General features: G+C 41.4%; 1 protein-coding gene across 10 annotated transcripts in view; it reads right to left on the minus strand.

The window, feature by feature from the left end:
* Positions 2,957-20,477, minus strand: part of PTPN13 (protein tyrosine phosphatase, non-receptor type 13) — a 104,613-nt gene continuing 87,092 nt past the window's right edge. For 8 of the 10 annotated variants that reach the window (XM_021395171.1, XM_021395180.1, XM_021395173.1 and 5 more), the window contains 18 exons: positions 18,829-19,190; positions 18,497-18,671; positions 17,066-17,224; positions 16,505-16,676; positions 16,188-16,398; positions 15,245-15,315; positions 13,584-13,693; positions 12,792-12,948; positions 12,280-12,456; positions 11,442-11,524; positions 10,344-10,399; positions 9,713-9,816; positions 8,312-8,460; positions 7,175-7,265; positions 6,139-6,476; positions 5,383-5,598; positions 4,648-4,710; positions 2,957-3,716 (listed from right to left, as the gene is read on the minus strand). In XM_021395171.1, the coding sequence (XP_021250846.1) occupies positions 3,633-3,716; positions 4,648-4,710; positions 5,383-5,598; positions 6,139-6,476; positions 7,175-7,265; positions 8,312-8,460; positions 9,713-9,816; positions 10,344-10,399; positions 11,442-11,524; positions 12,280-12,456; positions 12,792-12,948; positions 13,584-13,693; positions 15,245-15,315; positions 16,188-16,398; positions 16,505-16,676; positions 17,066-17,224; positions 18,497-18,671; positions 18,829-19,190 (2,778 nt within the window). In that variant the 3' untranslated portion in view covers positions 2,957-3,632. The remainder of the gene's footprint in view (positions 3,717-4,647; positions 4,711-5,382; positions 5,599-6,138; positions 6,477-7,174; positions 7,266-8,311; positions 8,461-9,712; positions 9,817-10,343; positions 10,400-11,441; positions 11,525-12,279; positions 12,457-12,791; positions 12,949-13,583; positions 13,694-15,244; positions 15,316-16,187; positions 16,399-16,504; positions 16,677-17,065; positions 17,225-18,496; positions 18,672-18,828; positions 19,191-20,477) is intronic. The other 2 variants (XM_021395178.1, XM_021395177.1) reach the window with 2 other exon arrangements.

Genomic DNA, 20,477 nt, shown 5'->3' on the forward strand with positions numbered 1-20,477 from the left:
TTCACTCTTCTCTTGCTGGTGGTCTTCAGAATCAGATAAACAAACAAAAAAGAGTTAAGCTGGATACCAAGCAGCAAGGCTCTTCCAAGCCAGTAGGAACTCATTCTGTAGGTGGGCACTGGCAAAGGAATCAATTTAATGAAGTTTTGTCACATCTACAAAAGCAAACTTCATTAGGAGCAGACTGTAGAATACAATTTACACAGAAAGAGGACAGGCTCAGGCTCTGCTTTACACTGATCTGCATATGAATGTTGGGCTTGGACTCCAACATCCCTTTGTGTACTACTGGAAACACCCCAGGCCGCATGGAGCCAGCTTCTGAAGAACTGGGGAAGGGCAAGATGACAGTGGGTCCAGACATTCCCAGCAGACACGCTGTTGTGCTGCGGGGAGTTGTGACTGCAGAGAGAGGCCTAGTCCCACCAAGAGGCAGTACTGCCTGCTTTCTGAAGCCTCACAGGGACGTTCTGAATGATGCCTTCAAACCTGATTCATTGGAAGAGACTCTGCTGTATTGGCCCCTCACACGCAACAACACAGACTGCAATCTCGAAACAGTCACTTGGCAGCTGTAAAACATGCACACTAAATAATGAGCTCAAGTGGTGTCTCATGGCTGATCCCGCAATGTCAAAGAAAAAGATGTTATAAATGGAAACATAGCAAAAACACTCTGAAAATCTCTGGATGCTATTGACGAAATGAATTCTGTCATCACCGTAATCCAGTAGGGACATCAGAGCATAACGTATGACCCACTGTAAGTTGAAGTCTGACCCAGGTCTACTGCAGTTCCACCAGAAGCCTCATGCAGAAAGCAGAGGTGCAGTACGAGAGTAAGAAGAGAGATGGACACGGTGCTGAGAAGTGCAGATGTGTTTGCACGTGCCTTATTTGAGTGCCTGGTTCTCAGGCAAGCTCCAGCTCATTCTGCAGACAGCAGACAGTTGGGCACAGCTCAGCTTCTCACCCTTCAAGCGTCCCGAGTTGCCTGAAGCTCAAGCTGTAGCTTTTGGCACGTGTGGAGACTTTGGCACATTTGGTTAAGGCTTGACACTAAACTCAGGCTGAAAAATACACCAGCAGAACAGTTTCTTTTAACAAAAAATAATCATTATTTACACTGAAAATAGTGAGGGAAAGGATGGGAGAAAAAATTACTGCATTTCACTCCGGCCTCAGGCGGCACGGGAAGGCCCTGGCTGCTCGTGGCCTTGTCTCCCAGCATGCCACCGTCACTGACACTGCTTGAGAAGGTGACACAGTAGCTAGAGGAGGGTGAACGCTATCTGGGCTGGAACTGGGACACTGGGAGGCAAAGCATGGTGCTGACTCCAGGTATGGGAAATCATCGGATGCTCTTGGGTACGCTGGCTGAACACAGGCCTGTGAACAGCAAAAAACAGACACTTTAAGATGGTAGTGTTTGCTTCATGTCAGGTCCAAAAAGGAAAAGTATCATTTGTCAAAGGAGAGCTGTAATGAAATACAGCACAGCTTTCTGGAGCTGGAGACTGACAACCAAAGAGAGAGGCTGATGGAATTGTACACACTCTTACACTCAATGCTGAAGGAAACAGGCTGCACAAAGGGAGACCTGAGCGGGGAGCAAAGCCCCACCCCTGTTCTGGTGAGTACAGAGCCTTTCAGAGGTGAGTTGGAGGTCTGGCTGGCTTCACTCTGTTCTGCATCTCCTGCTCCAGGCTGAAGATGAGCCAGAGAAACCTAGGCCTGGTGTGCACCTAGGCACAGCATCCTGCATTCCAATAGTGATACAGAGGGGCAACCAAGCAAAGACAGAAGGTCTGCATAGAGAGGTGAAGCACTCCTGGAAGTCCGTGGCTAAGGAAAGCATGCACCCCTTACATCTCTACCTTACCACAGGCTTTGAAATTGCAAGGGGAGTGAATAGTTTTCCAGGCTTAGTAGCAGATTTCACTTCACAGAGCAGGAGAGTTAATTCTGCTGTTAATAACTGCAGCACAGGGTACTCTGCCTGGACTGCCTGTTTTCACCCAATTCTCTTCTTAATCATCTAATTAGGTAACATCTGTGAGAATGAGCCTCCTATGAAGATGCTGGTGCTGGAGGAGGTGCTGTGGGTGGTGCAGGTGGCCATGGAGGCACCCCAGAGAGGTGCTTGGCCCTCCCTGCAGCCCCCAGAAAGACCCCCTGAGAAGGGGCAGAGAGTCTGAGGCCCAAGCAGTGAAGCTTCAGACAAAAGCCTTCAGTTGCTGCCATGTGAATGCAGCTGACCGTAAATGAAGGTGTGGGAGGGCTGGGGGAAAGCCAGGTGTGTACCTGCATGAAATACTGCAGGCAGAAATGGGCTTCCCTTTCTCCTTGTGTGTTGCAGCACACCTGGGTGTGGAGAGCTCTTGTTACCACCCTGGATTTTCAGTCTCAACATGGAGCTGTACTGATGGAAGGCCTCACAAATGTATTTCTCTTTCCATGTGTGTACTTTTCTTTCCATGTGCACACTACTTCAGAATTTACTGTTATATGGAGGGTGGGTGCTATATCAAGGATAATTAATGGAAGTATTATTCTGTCTGTTCCTATGCCACGCTAAAACACTGGCATACAGCAGGCAGATCCAACCCATAGCTGTTACAAGCACAGCACGCAGGCTCTTGTTCATCGATGGTGAAAATGCATAGCTAACAGTGGTGGCTGTGTTGAAAAATAGTGTTTTGTAGCTGAGAATTTGCTCTATCAAATAGTGTTCTTGTGCTCTTTGTAACAGAAATAAACAGGAGGCATTACTTTCACAGCAACCTACACATATGCAGCCCAAGACAATTCCTCTTCAGTCCATGTGGCTGAGGCAAGCCCAAAAGTTGGAGACCTATGCAGCAGGAGGACACAGAAACACCCAGATTCACCCAGCAGTGCATTTTAAGTGTATTTTTATTTACAGAGTAGAGATGCCTAATAAGTCATAAAGTTAGACATCTGATAATTCAACTTTATTTTTTTTTTGTAAAAGTATATAAATATATACATGGAACTATCAAGTAAACATTGTTAACTGTGATACTTACAGTAAACATTCACCACTATCCTTATGCTAACAGGCAGCTCTTGAAGCTTAAATACTGATTTAAGAAACCCTCTATAAAGTAGCTCCAACTGTACTAAAAGGCCAAAATATTCTGTTGCCATACACAAGCTTTTAAAAGAGGCCATTAAAATGGCATGGTAATAAAGTTTGCCAGGACAAAAATACTGCTTTATCCCACCCCCTAAGAAACAAATACCCCAGAGCAGCTGCAGAGCTACAGGAGTATTTTAACGTTACTTTTTCTCCTTAAAATATTTTTAATCGAGTACTTAATCACGTATTAAGGAAGCTGCAAAAAAAAAATGCAGCTTTATTAAATATTATTTACTGTTATACAAATATCTCACAGCTGTGTCCATGGGCTGAAGTCACCAGTGGTATGGTATGAGCTCTCCTTTGTCCATACACTATGTACCTTATCTGCAGTGACACAGAGACAGAGATACATAGAGAAAACATTTAACAGCAGTTGAAGAAAAGGACTTTGATAGTGTTGGCGGAACAAAGAACAGGTGAGAGCCTTCGGGTCTCCTCATTTCCTTATTTTAAAAGCACTTCCAGTTCAGGATTTTATTTGCCTCTCTTCTTCATGCTGGAGATGATTCAGGACATACAGGACAACTTGATAGCAGAAGATGTACTGATCCTGAAAGGGGAAGAAGATCAGATTGCATATGAGAAATGCTGCACCGCCTGAGCAACTCACATTCACCTGCACCCCGGAGGTGCACAGCATTTGATATCAATACTATTTCTACAGTAAAATAACGAAAAAGAACCCAAAACCACACAACAGAGAAGTGCACAACCTCATCTTCAAATGAGTACAGGCACTCCCCACAAAAAGGTGTATTTTTTACACATGGCATTGATCTTTTGTGTCGAAACCACTTCAAACAGGGTAAGTATGTTACAAAAGTAGAAGTGAAGGTGGCAAGTGACTTTTCAAGGTCTTTCATCAAGTCCGCTAGTAGAGAACTCTGATTACAGCACAGATTACCTTAAAATGTTAGTAATGCATCTTTGGGAGCTAATGCATGCTTTGGGGTGAGAGTTTTCTGTCTGTTTTTGTAAACTCTAATGAGAGAAGTCCTTCATGTTCAAAAACTGGTGCAGGTCCGAGGTAAGGTTCAGTATCTCTAGATCCAAGTTACTCCCAGAGGTTCGGTTTACTTCTGGCTAAACACCTCCCTCTAAAATGAGACTTCAGGATGGTCTCCAGTGGTTTCAGTGATTCATAGGAGCTACAGTGAAGCTCTCTCTTTAGCATGTAATATATTTTTTTTGCCAAAAAAAAAAAAGCTCAGCTGATTTCCTGTCTAACACAAGCTTTAGAAGAAGAAAACTCCAATTCCAATTTTTACTTTAGCCACAAATTGAAAGAGCGCAGCATGCTTAAAGCCGCGTATATATTTTTTAACTTTAAAATGCATTCTGATACTCAGTGGCATGCATCTGATTTCATTCTCATAACACAGGCGTTGCATCAGAGGGCACAAAGACAATCACTACAGAAAGCTTCCTGGCACATCAGAGTTAGAATCCCAGTGTCTGAAAAGCTGTACCTGGAGACTCACCTCTGTCTGCACCATCCCGTGCCGCTGCAGACGCATTGTGCGCACCAGGTCCGAGATGTCAAACTACCAAAATAAACAGCAGCAAGTTAAATTCTGAAGAAAGACTTATGCGCATGTTCAAAATATCCTCAGTATCACAGCAAGGAGTCCATCCAGGCCCATGAAACATTTAGCAGTGAAACAATTTACAATTCTGTGTGTCCTGCACACCCTTGGTAGGTTACCAGCATGAGCTGCCTCAAGGCAACAAGGATGTGGCTCTTGTTCATCACCATTTTCTTTCTCTGTGCACCTCCACTGGCTCTCTGGACTACTCTTACCAGGAGCTGAGTATGCAGAAAATTGAGTCCTTTGGCCCAACATAACGCAATGCCTTCCATTTCTCCAGGTCTATAAAACTTCTGGACATTTGGTGGGTGCTTCAAAACCCTACTGAGCTAAGCATAGCTCAGCTTCTCTACAAATTCATGGAAGAATTTGCTGTACTGTCCCAATGGTGGACACAAACTTAAGGAAGGTAGCCAGCACCTTCCTCAGTATCACCCTGGAAAGTATATTCCCAGTGGTACTGGAAAAATGTATTGACATACTGCTGTCTCAGGCTGAGGTGTTTGTTCAGTGTGAGTTTGTGATGGCTTCTTTCATCACTCATTTTAAATACAGAAGTAATACTCCCACTGAGCAGAGTTCCTGCAAGTCAGAAGCATGGTTGAGCCCATGTTCTCAGGTACTCACATCAAGGTCTCTGCTGATGAGCCCCAGAACCACATCGATACAAATCAGGGTCCCCGAGCGGCCAATGCCCGCACTGCAGTGTGTTACGATGGGTCCCGATCTGTGGACGTGCCGCATGTAGGAGATGAACGTCAGCAGGTCGTCTGGCTGAGAAGGGGTGTCATGGTCAGGCCAGGCGGTGAAGTTCAGGTGGGAAATGTGCCGCACCTCACCTGTCTGAGGTTTAACAACAACAGTAGGAACAAAACGTTACATGTAGGAGGGAGAAATAAAAGATAGAAGTTCCCGAATCTTACGTATTAGAAGAGAGAGATTTGCTCCACGAAGGAGGTGTGCAATTCAATAAAACCAAAGAAATGATGACTCAAACTGAAAATAAACAGTAGGCAGTTAAAGAGTATGAAATTTTCTGTGCAGACTAATCATGCACAGGAATGAACTAGCCAAACTGAGTGAGGAGTGAATGCTATATCCCTACATATCTTTCTGTTTCTGTGGCCAAAGGCACCTGGGGAGCCAAATTTGAAGTCTAATAAGCATCAAAAAATCACCTCCTGGCCCAACTACTTTCTTCTGTAAAGGTCCCACAGCAGCACAAACTGCAAGGCTGAAAGAGCTGCTCAGTAACTATCACTGAGCAAACAGAAGTTCCACATTATCTCTCAGTGCAGACATCGTGATTGAAACCAGACAAGACACTAGTGTGAGGACAGAAATGCCAGCACTCAAAAAGCATGCAAAATCAGACTCACTTACCTGGATCTCTTCTAGCTCCAGCACTCTGATGATGAAGCCCTTCAGCTGCTGAAACCTTACAAGAGCCAGCCGCAGTCTGTCGGTTATCATGGTGGTTTTATGGAGCACATCTGGCCAGTAACGCTGGCATTTTATCTTCTCTCCTTCAACCTCCTGAGTCATCATGGCAATCACAGTACAGTTTTGCTCCCAAACCATCTGCCAGAAGTCCGCTACTGTAGTGGGGAGAGGTCCTTGACAAGCGATGTAGACAAACTCCTCATTCCCCACTGGCATGCGAATGAAGCTGGCATTGATGTATCCACCTTCGCTGCCAAGAGGAACTCTGGTGGTATCGTCTGCAATTCCAACACAACAGAAATACTTCAGTGTTAGGTGTGAGTATAATTAAATCTTCACACAGCAGAGATGCTGAGCCTTAACACACTTGCATGGTATTTATCTCCAAAGGTGCTTCAACATTTTATTAAAAAACAGAAAACATAAAACTAATACAATACTTGCATCGAGATACAAATCGGTACTTTTATTTGAATAAAGAAAAAGATGGCCGGGGAGAAATCTAACCAGCAGACATCATGGTGCCTGACATCAACTGCAGCGCTCCTGATGCTGAGGCTCAGTACTTCTTAGGCACAGCTAGCCTGTGTCAGTTCTCATTGCTCATCAGCGCTTCTCCCAGCTAACAAAGAACATTTTGCTGCAGGAAATTTACTGACAATAGTATACCTGTCTGTTGTTCCAAACTGACATGAGTAAAACTGAAAAAAAGAAATTGTCCATCTACATCCATATATCTCATTTAGTAACGAGTGGGATTTGTTGAAACATCTGAAAAATCTGTGGACGACCATCCTTAGCTGTTGCATGAGTTTGTTGTTCACCAATCTTATACCACTTTATAAACATTGACTTTAAACATGTAGAAAAAAGCAGATGTTTTTATTTTTTTCCTACTCAGCCGCAGATCCAATTAATTCTCTGTAGAAATGGAGACAAAATATCCACACTGAATGTCAGATCAATTAATACTCACAAGGGAGGATGTTTTTGTATCTGTTCTTCTTCCTGTTCTCCTTTGCTTGTCCAATCAAACACTGATCCAACGGTTTTAACTCTTGAAGATTCTGTAGGGAAAGAATTTTTTGTAGGGCCATAAAAATGATACAAGGGATGGAACATCTCTCCTGCAAGGACAGGCTGAAACAAGCTGAGGCTATTCAGCCTGGAGAAGAGAAGGCTGCGAGGTGACAGCCGATAGTGGCCTTTCAATATCTAAAGGAGGGCTACAGAAAAGAAGGGGACAGACTCTTTAGCAGGGTCTGTGGTGACAGAACAAGGGGAAATGGCTTCATGCTTAAAGAGGGTAGATTTAGGTTAGATGTAAGGAAAAAGTACTTTAGACTGAGGATGGTGAGGCACAGGAAGAGACTGCTCATCAGTGGTTGATGCCCCGTCCCTGGAGACTTTCAAGGGGAGACTAGATCAAGCCCTGGGCAACCTGATCTAGCTGTAGATGTCCCTGTTCATTGCAGGGGAGTTGGACTAGATGACCTTTAAAGGTTGCTTCCAACTCTAAAGATTCTATGATTCTATGAATTACTCACGCATTAAAATGCTCTGAATGATAACAAGTGCTGAGAGCAGCCTCTAAAATGAAAAAAACCCTACTGGATATGCAAAATCATTCAGTCACAGAAAGGAATCTGATTTCACATAGCTAACAAAATACACCACCTCGAAACAAACAAACAACCTGATAAATATCCAGTATGTATTTCAGCTTCTTCTCCCAAAGGTGAGTTCACTGAACAAGACTGACTTTAAGACTTGGAAAGGACTGTTTTCACATCCTCCAGCTCAACATTTCAGCATTTCTCTACCTTGTCTATGCCTGTTAGCATCACATTCAGTTGGTAATTTACCCAAAATAAGAAAAACGCAAACACATTTTTGAACTGAACTCCTAGCTCAACCCAATCTCATCTCTCAGCAGCTGCTGGGGCAAGGGAGGGATGTTTGTGAAGGAACTCTTCTCATTCCTTTAAAGAGCTACAAATTCAAGAGCTGTGGTATTTAAGGCAGTGATGAATCAACTGTTCTATTTCTGTTTCATCCTGTTAAAAGGCCAAGTTTTAGAAAAAAAGGCCCTAACAAGACCGACATTACTCACTTCGATCTCTTTGGAAGGAACCCCCTGTTCCAGCAGTCCCCGCAGTACCCGGATGGCTGCCTTCAGCTTTGTTCCACAGTACTTGCCGCCAGGGAGCACACTCACAGCACGGAGCGCGGAGATCTCTTCGTTTGTCACCAGAGGGAGATCTGGTAGAAGGATGAGGCTGATTTGTATGACTGCGTAAATAATGGACTAAACTAAATTAATAACTAAACGAAGGAAATATGTAAAACGCAGTGCAATGCTACGTGTGCTTGTGACTGTACTAGATGGTTTTCTTGCCATGCAAGGCTGCCTCTTAGGTAATATCTTACACAAAAAGCCATGACCAGTAGAGCATCTTTGAGTGAAACAGTCCTTCCAACACTGTTTGCTTTCCATTATCTCTAGAATCCCTCCAAACAACCCAGAGAGCATACAAAGAGCCTCTCAGTTTGAGTAAAAACAATTAACTGACATAACCAGCAAGAAGCAAAACTGACTTTGATGAATCTGAGAACAGAGGATTTTCCTGAACTCCAAATAAATGAAATAAACTCCATAAGCATTTTAAATCTAAGTTCTTAAAACAATCATCAACAAAGCCATGAATGTACACGGGGATGAGTTCAGAACTCTCAGTTAAATAAACATCACAGCCCGTTTGTAGTATTTAGAGTAAAAAATATCTTACAATTACCATTTAAAAGACACGTTAAACATCTTTTTTTTCTGTTAAAGCGTGCTTCCTATTAGGCCTTCGGTGCTCCTTGGAAACATGACAAAATTAACAAACCTGAGGGCTTTCTGCTACTGCAATTAAGTGTCCTAAAACTACTCATTTAGTCACAAGGCTTACACTGATTTTTTTTTTCTTCTTTTAATGAATACACACACTATAGACAGAGGGTTTCTGTATCAGGATTTCAGGACTTGATGTTTCTAATATTATCTCAAAAAGTAATGACCAGTCTCTGCCAAATGCATCCAGCTAAGTAGTACTCCACTCCGCCAAACTAAGCAACAATGGAAAAATAAGAGTCCACATATAGGGAAAACAGTGAACAACATGAGCATCAGGCAGGTACAATTTCAAGCACACAAAATATCAATTTGATCATGATCAAATCCCACAAACCATCACAAGTTGTTAAAGATTTTGTCAGTCTGGTGGAGGAAAGCTGCTTTCAATTCCAGTCCTGTCATAGGCCCAACCTCGCCAATACTTGTCCCAGTGGACTTTCAGACACACGTTACTTCAAGCTGTAAAGATTCTTTCCAGTGAGTCACTGAGTTTTCCCACTACATCTGTCATCAGATCCTCAAGCCATATCCAAGACATTTTAAAATTCATATCTGACATATTGGCTACTTAATGCAATCCTCAGTTTTCAATTAATTGTTTGCTGAAGCTCTTGCCTTTATTTACACATTCCTGGCTGATTGATTCAATCGGCAATTCATCGCTTCCCCACGTGATTTCATCTTCATCTGCTTGATTCGAGGGAGGTTGAGGAGGTGATCTACAGAGGGCAAAGAACAGAAGTAAGAAGCGACACCTAGAGACAACCAATGCACTTGCAACCTAATGAAGCATCACCAGAAAGTCATTTACAGCTACAGATACTCGTGGACCAGATCCCTAGCAGTGATCTCAAAAACCCACATTTTGGGTGATCTCAAAAACCCACAAATTGAAGACAAAATTGTTTGAATTTCTTCTTCATTTGAAAGAAGCAAACTGTTAGTACAGCACAAATGAAGTTGTTTGGAACCATCTGACAAATGTCCTAGTTACTTGTTATAACCACATATCAAGGAAATAAAAATGCAGCCAGGGCATGGTAAAGCACATGAAGTTGACTAGCATTCAGATGAACTTTTAAATAACCAGGACAGAGAGCAATTTGGCAAGACATCATACAGATATATAGATATCTATTTATACCTACACACACACACACACACAATTTGCATTATAACATATCTCTATTGAAAGCATCAAATCTCATAGGTTTACTTTCAAGAAACATTGGAAAAGAAATGTTACCTTTCTGGCATAGCTCCTTCCTCACCATGACCTTCACAACCATTTATGTGCATGGGCTATTGGACAAAAAATTATGAAACACATCAAGGTCACTGTTATAAAGTTCACCCGCTGCAGACTTTAAAGGATGCGAATGGCTACACACAGTAATTCTGAAGGGGAGTAAGTTTAAAACATCAAGTAATGTAGGACTTGACTCTTTTAGACAGCTCACTAAGCCAAAACAACAAAGAAGGAGAATAGTGAGCACTTGGAAAAGGCCATACTATTATAAGGCCAAAGCTATCCTAAAATTATTCCCCACTTGTGGCAGCAGAAGAGCCATTTACACTTTTTCCAGGTGACTTTTTTGTTTGTAATCCTTAAAAACCTTTTATGAGGCAGATTTGATTGTGAGCACTTCTATTTTCTGCTGAGCCACAACTGCCACAGAACAGAGCTTCACCTCTAAAAAACAGGAAGACCTGATATAGGACTTCCACAAAAGACAATGAAGACTCTGTAGAGAAGAGGATATTTCAGTACTCCTTCAGAGAAAGAACAAGTCTCCAAGATGATTTTTGCTTATTATGACACCTTGGAAATTTCTACTGTTATACTCAGGGAATTTTACTTTCGGATCTCCCAGAGAACATTGATAGAGCTGGATGGCAGACTTATCTCTTCACTCTCCTCACCGGACAGAAAGCTGCAGGGACATGTTGGATAGACAAGAGCTCTGCTAATTTGAAACAACACCTGGGAAGCTAATGTCTGATGTAAAAGAAGATGTGTAATAATGTTGAGGATGCAATATATAGAAGTCATTCAAATTAATGAGTGTATTCTAGTAAAATGTAAGTGGAAAGAAGCCTCACATTTACATTTTGGGAAGTCTACACAATATTCATTGTCACCGCTTCCTTTCTCTGTGCAGTAATCAAGGAAATCTTAGATGAAATGCCTCAAATAACACTAACAAGGTATTACATTTTAAAAATTAATATTATTTAAAATGCATATAAGGGTGTTTCTACAAACTCCATGCAAATAAGGAAGAAAATAAATGGAAAGAGACTATCTGAGAAAGAGAAGTCTGCCAGCTTCTCGCCATCTCACCTCTGAAAAATCTTCAGGTAAAGATGACCCATCACAGTCTGTGTCTTCAGACTTATCTTCTGCCAGTTTCCCATTCATCTCCACTGGAGCAGGAAAATCAGAACGCAGAAGAAAGAGCATAAACACACTGAAAGATGCCCAGAAATCACCTTCTCAAACATGTGAATCTTCTTATATCGGAATACAGATGTCAGAATAAGCAAGCAACAAGTTTTAAGTCCCTCTGTTACCAGTATGTTGAAGAATCAGATCTGAGGCTTCCTCCTTTTTAAATATAACAGCTGCAATTAAAAGTGAGGTTGTTGGTACAGCTATCAGAATGGCTGTGCCACAGAGTAACAGAGGGACAGGTAGGTGCTGATAAGTGAGCAGATTCACATGTCAGCAGTGTGTTTGCAACACCATTATATTTAGACCCACAGTAGTTCTAAACCAGGTTTCTGCTCACCCTTTCTAAGCCTTAATGAAAACCTTATAGAAAATGTCTTACGTATACGGCTTGCTACAGCAGTTCTCTGCTGCCTGTCTGACAAGTTCAATATATCTTCATTTGCAAAGGCCAGATCCCGTCTAAAAGAAATTTGAAGTAGTGGATCTCCTATGACTGGCTGAGGTCCTCATTCCTCCCTGATTTTAATGTAACGACAGATGATAATAACCAAAATGAACTTCAAGAGGAGCAAAAGAGTTGAAATAATTGTAATTCTAGAAGGTCTGTATTCTACTTATACTTCAGAAAATAATTCCATGTCACCTATCATGCTTGCCACTGCTCACTGGGCACCATACTTTCAAGAGGCCTTGTTTCCAGTGACCTGCTTTTCCAATGACTCAGTACCTGGCAGATGATCTTCTGATGTGGCCTTCTTGACGTGCAGAAGGCTCTGGGCCTCTGATGTTGCACTGTTACGATTCAAGAGGTTCTGGGCTTCCTCATCTACGACGTCCAATAGATACTGGACTACTTCATTGTGATCATCCTCATCATAATATTCATCATCTGGAACTTCTGTTTCTAAAAAGAAATAGTATAAAATGATAATTTTTCCCTAAACAGGGGAGGGGACAGGACAGTGAGGGAGAGGAGCAGACACTGAAGTGTTATTTGTAGTTGTTGCCATGACTTTCCCTCATCGTCTCTGGCATAAAATCCATATTTCATAAATCTACTTCCAACATTAACAAATTCCTCAAGAGCCCACTATAGGGCTTGGAGATGATCTTCTAAACTTGATTGCCATCCTTACTTTGACTTGTTTCAGTCTGTTCAAACTGTGCTATTGCCTTGATTCTCTTTCATCGATGAACCAAATACTGAATGATATGGTCCCTCATCTCATCTGTTCTTACCTGACTTGTCACTGTGTTTAGAAACATCTGATATCTGAGCAGCAAAACCAAGCGAAGGGGCATCTCCAGACCCTGTGAGATTCATTTGTCCCTTTGCATGATGGATATTATTTTCTGCATTTGCATGAGAAGGTCCTATGATGCTGTTGCCATTGACCTAAGAAAAGTGAAGAACAATACAACTTAACTCCTAAAGTTTGGCACTTTTTTAAGCAGCAAGCAACCCTTGTACACAGCTTCATTAGCAACAAACAGAAAGAAACTAGGTATATTCTATCTCATTTGAGCTAACCGGGTGATGGGGTGGGTAGAACACTACCTGTCCATTTCTTAGAAATGAGCAAAGGAAAAAAAATACAGTAATTAAGAAAAATAAAACACATGAAGAACTAACTACTAGAAGGAAACACAAAATAATATCTCACATTATTACATCCTCTATAACAAATACGGAGGCTTCAATTCCTTGGATCTCACATTTTTCTCAGAAAAAAAACCCAATAAACCAAATCAACAACAACAACAACAAAAACAACAGAGAGGTAAAAAGGAAGAAACAAGTACAAGCATGTGTAGAAGCTGGGAAGAGACCAGATCACAGCCTTGCATCCTTATAAGGTAATCTGTCTTTCTATAGAGTAGTCCCAAAGACCAAGAAGACTAATGCCAAAAACTTGGGCATTTATTATTGTAATTGCTTTCTCACATCCATTGGCAACATTGGATTTGCATAGTTTGGTGTAACACTTTTTAATTAATCTATTTATTAAAGCAAACCAAAAAACAACTTACGTGAACTATGTCCTTTTTTCTAGTTAATGAAAATATACTCCACTGAGGAATATTTACCTTGGGGCCATCAGGTGCCTTTTCTGTATCACAGAGATCACCATGCGAGCAGCCTAAACAAAATGGGGAAAAACCAACAACATAAGAACTTCATTTTCCCTGTAATTACATCACTTTCCATCAATTACCTTTTTTATAAAAGAAACAAAATATATTGTGTTGTGAAATGAATAACCTTTCTGCCTGATTGATTAATGGCCATTGACAAAATTATGTCTGATGAGCTATACTTGATTATGGTTATTTGAACTTTAAGTTCAGTAGAACGATAGAGCAGGAACGCTCATGCAAATAGCCAACTCTAAGCAAAGATGAATGTTGATAAGCAGCCTAACAACTTGCAGTGGGAAGGCAACACTTGCACCTTAGGGAAATAGAACGTGATTTCCCTCCCTTTCAACTGTATAGATTACAACCTTACAATCATCTATCACTTTTTTTTTCCCCTAAAAAATAAAAACCAACAACAAAACCAAACCAACACACATAATCTGCCACCTGGGTCCTTGCTCTGAGGTACCTTCCCCTCCTTGGTAAAGAAAAGAGCGATACCATGATATAAAAGACCACTGCCTATCCGAAAAATCACATCATTGGTATAATAAATGAGACACGGTGGAACAAGTCATTGCTATGTACCTAGTTTCTAGTGCGGTTCTGGATTTGCTTGTAAAAGTATGTGTAAGAAATGAAGCGTTTAGAAGAAATCACAGAAAGGTAAAGGTGTTAAAGGCTGTGTCTTCCAACATCCAATTACAGGGCTGGTTCCTAACCAGTATCTTGACCAAGTTTTTGGAAACAATGTTTTAGTGTAGTTGAAAAGTATGTGAGCAACAATGAACTGGAAGAGTTAAAATAATGTAATGAGGCAAGATCAATATTCAAAACCAATATACGTTAATGAGGAAGTGTGGAAAACAAGACTGTGACAAATCAAAACAAATGGAAAGCACCAAATGTGAATGGAAAAAGCATATGTTTCAGATATAAGTGGCAGCACACACAGTGATTCAGCAGACAAGCAAATGCAGTTGGTGAAACGTACTGAATCCAAGTGAGTAGTACTTGGCAAAAGAGAGTTGCTCTCACTGGGTCAGTACTAAAAGGAGAGCTGTCTACAGAATGCTCAAAGCCATTGCTCTTGTCTGCTGGGCACTGGTGAACCTCAGTCCACGCCATGTGTGGGACTGCAGACACCACATGTGAAGAGAAAAGCAGACATGGAAGCAAACTGCGGAGATGTAATAAGACCAATCTGGGCTGTTTTGCTCTTGAAAAAGAGAAGATGAACATCAGAACTGAAGTCCCTGCAGAGGTAACAGACTGATGTTTTCATTTGGGTCAGAAGAAACAGGACACAAGCAAAAAAAAAATTACATATGAAATAATAATAATGGATCAGTTAAATTTACTCCTTGAATGACTTAGGCTTGCTATGAGAAAAAACTTCTCAACTGCAAGAGAAACTGAATGGCTGGAGCTATCTCATCACACAGAGTTGTAGTGCAGCAACTGGACTCCAGAGAGCATGTAAGACCCGTAACTCTTCCTTCATTTTTACAGACGTGCATTTTGCATGCAGTAAGTGACCATGGAAATCTTACCATTGGCTTTCTTTGACCATGACTCTGAGCTATCTGGGCTCCTGGATTTTGGAAGCACTGGATGACCATCTCTATGAAAAGAAACATGTACAGAAATTTTGATTTAAAAAAATAAAAAATCATCCAACCAACCAGTAAAGAAAAAAACATGGTTAGTGTACATATATCTTAATATCCAACAATCAATAAAACTGCTCGTTGTGCTTTCCATTTCAACAGTTCTGGAATATTAAAAACATTTAATGACAGAGATGAAGCACTAGTAGTTAGGTTGGTTCCTACCTCATGAATCAATCTTGTTTGCCTCCAAAGGCAAGGGGAGGGAGCAAAGAACATCAGCATGACTAGAAAGTTTCAGAATGGAGGGGAATGTTGCCAGGCTTCCCATTCCAAGCAAAACTTAAAACTTAAGAGTAGCCTGGAGAGTTTGTCAGACTGCAGTGTTTCCATAAAAATAGAAGCAGGGATTAGTGAAAACACGGTATACAGCGATCTGTGCCAGAGGGTTTTGACATTCGGAGCTGTGCCAGAACATCCACATGATGGAACTATTTAAGCACAGAACAATATTTTCTCTCTTTTTTTAATTTATTTTTTATTTTTTATTTGTAGAATGCACAGGAACAGTTTTGTTTAAGAAAAAAGAAGGAATAATTGCATTAAAACAATCTGTGCCATGTTTTGTAAATATTTTGAACACTTGATAGCTTGACACAGCTGTGTCTTCCCAAGAAACACAAAACACAGCAATTACTAAGTGCCCTTCTATTGCGCTGAAGTGCAAATCTGAGAGTATATGTTCTCTTTTTGTGGCACCAGTCCTCAATAACACGCCAGCTGATACCGTTCTGTTGAATAGCTGTCATATCAATAAAATGTTTTACACACATACAATCAGTGAGAAAAGCAATAAGTATGGGGAAACAACCACTTCCAGACACACCTGGTCACTTTGAGCACCACCCAAGGAAGGGAGGCTTCCAGTGTTCTTTTGGCTTCTTTCAGAGTCATTCCTTGTGTGCTGACCCCATTAATGTAATGGATAATATCTAGTGCACGGAGACTCTCCTCTCTGGCAGCAGCTGATTTGGGCAGAATGTCACTGATATACACAACTTGGTAAATGCTGTCATGACCTCCTGCTAACAACAGACCTGTGCGGGAAGATGAAAAAAATAATAAAAAATCTAATTCTTTCTTTGTAACTTAAGAGAAAAAAAAATCACATTAGAGTGAAAGAGCACTGTAATTCTCTGTTACCTAGCTCCTCTTTATGGCACGTTAGCGTAATATCAGGCAGCAAGTGAGGCAATACTGGCATCTTGGGTAACTCCAACACACGTCCTAGAACCAATCTGACAGTCTTTGGGGCAGCGCGGAGAAAGCTGACTGCATCTGTATGACTCATGTTCGTGACATCAATGTCATTAACCTGTGAAGACAAAAGCAACAAGTATCTCCTAGTCAGGTTCCAAATGAAACTCTTTCACAGCTAATCTCTCTGTGTTTATTCCCTGACAAGGTGGGAGCCATCAGTGTATTTGACCAACTTCTCCATGTATTTGAGTAAGTATCCTATATTAAATCAGTACTCCTCTCTTTAAATAGGATGTGCTGTAACTCCTTCCAGCAACCCTCCCAGTGTTCTCCTACTTGTATTCCCTTTGTCTAACTGCACAAAAACACACACATCTTTGTTCTTTAAGTTATTTAACTGTAGCACACAACAGAGTTCACATATTTATTTTGGTTTTGGCTCGAAGTTGTCCTTTTCACACATTCCAGACCATTTCCTTTGTCTGGAAATGGTAATTCTCTCACTTTTATGAGTCGGTCTCCAGGTCGCAGTCTCCCATCACTTTTAGCAGGATCCTGAACAATGTCATGAATGTAGCAGCCCACGTTATCATTCCCTTTGGTCACCGTAAAGCCCAGGCTGCCCTTTTCAGACTTGGTCATGGTGACCTGGAGTTCTACTTCCTAGGGGAAGAAAGTAGCACTTAACAACACAAAAAGAAACAGAAGCAGCTTTAGACCATGGGCAAATTGAATTTAAGACTGATAGAAATAGATAATTAATGTACCAGTTGGTGTAAGTGGAACACAAGCCCAGATAGCACTGAGACATCTGTCAGAGCAGGCACAGCTCAGCTGTATCCAGCACTTGTCTTTCATTTGGAGAGGATACTCTTTTGCATGAAGCTGACCTTAGAACAAAGGTCTAATGATCTAAACAGAGTTGTGAAGGCTCACATCAACACTGGCACCTTGCTTTACTCTGAACTAGCTATCATACATAAAAAGGCTCTTTGAGAAAGATGACACAGCAGGAACTAGTCAAGTGAAGTAGGTGAATAGGTTTTCCTACAATGAGATAAAACTATGTCTTTCCTGGGAACTGCACACATGCATACACCTCTATTTTTATTTGTGTGAACTGCCATTTGAAAGATGCATCTCTGTTTCACTTGCACAGAAACTCACACAATGCCATGAAGGTTTGTGAAAACCTTCTGAAGAAGAGACTGAAAAGGAGACTTAGTTCTCAAAAGGGAGTATGAGTTTGAACAGCTGTGTAACCTGGGAGGCTTCCACAAATGAAACGTACCAAGGGTCAATTGTCACATTCTTTTTATTTGTGAATCAATTATGAGAGGTTATGGAAGCACAGGCCCCTTCTGATACTCTGCACAAATGTTTCCAGGGTGGCAAGAAGCTATCTCAGAAGAGTCTCAAAACTACGCTGCATTTTGCAGCAGAGTACAAAATGTTGATTGAAACAGCAAAGAACAGAGTCTCCTGAGGCCCCTTCTGGCCTGATTTATCCCGTCATCTCCAACCAACCACACAGCAAGGTAACCAGCATATAAGGCTGGCCTGAGAACTTGTCTAGAGCTAAGGAAATGTTTAACACCAAGCTTCTAGGCTAAAATGTTACACAAAATATACGTATGCAATTCTGCCTGTGCACACAGGGATGCATTCATACTCACAGGGGGAAATATTATCAATCCCTGAAAACCTCAGAGAGAAAACAACTGCAGACATTTGTATGAGCAGCCACAGTTCAGTGTAAGTGCCATTTATAAGACACCCCCAAGTTCAGTGCAAGTATAACCTACAATTGTCACATTTGTAAATTAATATGCCTATCTTCTAGTCAGTCACTCTCCATACTATGGCTACAAAAACTTCCAGTTGCCACAGCAGAGGGTACGCTTATACTACTGAAAGACAGAAACAGGAAATTACCGGCTCATATTCTTCAGCACTTTTTTCCAGCTGGCTGAGTAGCGAGGCCATTCCTTCCAGGCGTGGAGGCAGCTCAGAAGCAGGAGCAGCGTAACAGCTGTTCATTAAAACAGACGTTGTAACTTCAGGAATGGTTCTGCAGGGTGGGATTGATGTGAAATCCAGCGGCAGAGTGCTGGAGATAAACAAGCACATTAAGGATCAGCTTACACAACATAGCTGTCAACACTAAATGAATATGTGAACCAATATTGATTTTATGCAGATCAAGCAAGCAAAACAAAAGAAGAGTTCCCACGAGTGCACTACAGGAATCATTATGAGCCACGTACCTGTCCTCAAGCTCTGACCTGCTAGGAGTCTCATGAGCAGAATACAAAATGGTGCGAAGAGCACCATCCTGAGCACTGCGTGCCTCGTGCTGGCTGTGTGCCTGCATCACAGCTTCATCTGTAGGCTCGCAGAGAGCAGAATTCCAACTAGGGCCCAACTGTGCTAACGAGTCCATCGCCTCCTCGTCACCACTCCTGCTGCTGTCACTGTAGCTGTCTCTCCTAGAGGGAGACTTCAGTCTTCTCTTGCTCAGATCAGTAGTTTCATTTTCATCTGAGCTGTCACCCTGTTCTTCATTTGATGGACCAGAAGCTTCTCTGCTGACATCTGGAAATACTTGTAGGGGCGAATTGATGGGAGTCTACAGAAAGCAAGGACATTCAAACGCATTAAACTCCAGTTCTGCAGTTGCAAAGACTGCACAAAATTACCAAAGGCTGTGACTGAGTGGTCTCTTCCACCTAAATGTAGCATCAGCTGAACGAATGTATCACAGAGCTGTTCCACCAAGTTCAATGCAACTTTATCAAGACAAAGTATGCAGAACTTTGAAATATACAGTGCTAAAGAACAAAATCATTTCAGGAAAACAGATTTTAAAAGCTTCATATATGCTTTTATAGTCAAATTCTTGCATTCCTGAACATACTAATCTGTGATGGCATTATAAACAAAAAACATCCCTTGTTTCTTTATTGTTTCCCCCTCAACTACTTTGATATATATGCTCTTTTATCAAAGATATTTTGTACTTGAAATGAATTACAGGATGACTTATTTGTATTATTATTTTGTTCAATTGTCCATCTCCTTTTCTTACTCTAATTTTAGCATCACTTTGTACATTTAAGTTTCTGCCATTTGATTTGAACAGCTTTGCCAGTTTGAATGCAAAGTAACTTGCACAGAAAATCTGCTTCCACTCCTTTAACACTTTCTTCTCTGCATCATGGAAAACCTGCATAGCAAACTCCTCTCTACAGTTTCTTTTGCAGAAATATTTACATTTCCACTTTTTCCAAGCATCCTGCAATTTCTTCCTGTTCTTCCAATTTAACTACTGGAACACTTTGAAAATTGTTTTCGGGGCACCTCTAAGTTCCAGCAAGTAAATATAACAGCCTCTTCCTTAGTTGTACATACACCAGAAGCAGACAAATTGCTGTTTCATCGAATATATCTCACACACATTATAGGAAACTGCTGTTTCTATTTGAGATCAAATCCATGTGCTACAAAGGAACCCTTGCCTCAGAAACAGCACAGTAAATCAGTCTAAATATCTTAAAATACAAAATTAAAAAAAAAAAAAACAACAGCAAAAACAACAAAGACAAAATCTCCAAATGAAATATCAACATTACAAAAGGCCCTCGTTCTTTTCATGTCTGTGAAATTCTCAGTACACTCCTGAGGAATTTACTACAGGAACCAACCTTCTGTGAGCACAGTTCCCCCATCTTTCCAATTCATAGAATCATAGAATCATAGAATGGCTTGGGTTGAAAAGGACCTCAAAGATCATCGAGTCTCAACCCCTCTGCCAAGTGCAGGGTCGCCAACCACTAGACCAGGCTGCCCAGAGCCACGTCCAGTCTGGCCTTGAATGCCTCCAGGGACGGGGCATCCACAACCTCCCTGGGCAACC

Source organism: Numida meleagris, chromosome 4 (genome assembly GCF_002078875.1).
Source record: "Numida meleagris isolate 19003 breed g44 Domestic line chromosome 4, NumMel1.0, whole genome shotgun sequence".
Lineage (NCBI taxonomy): Eukaryota > Metazoa > Chordata > Aves > Galliformes > Numididae > Numida > Numida meleagris.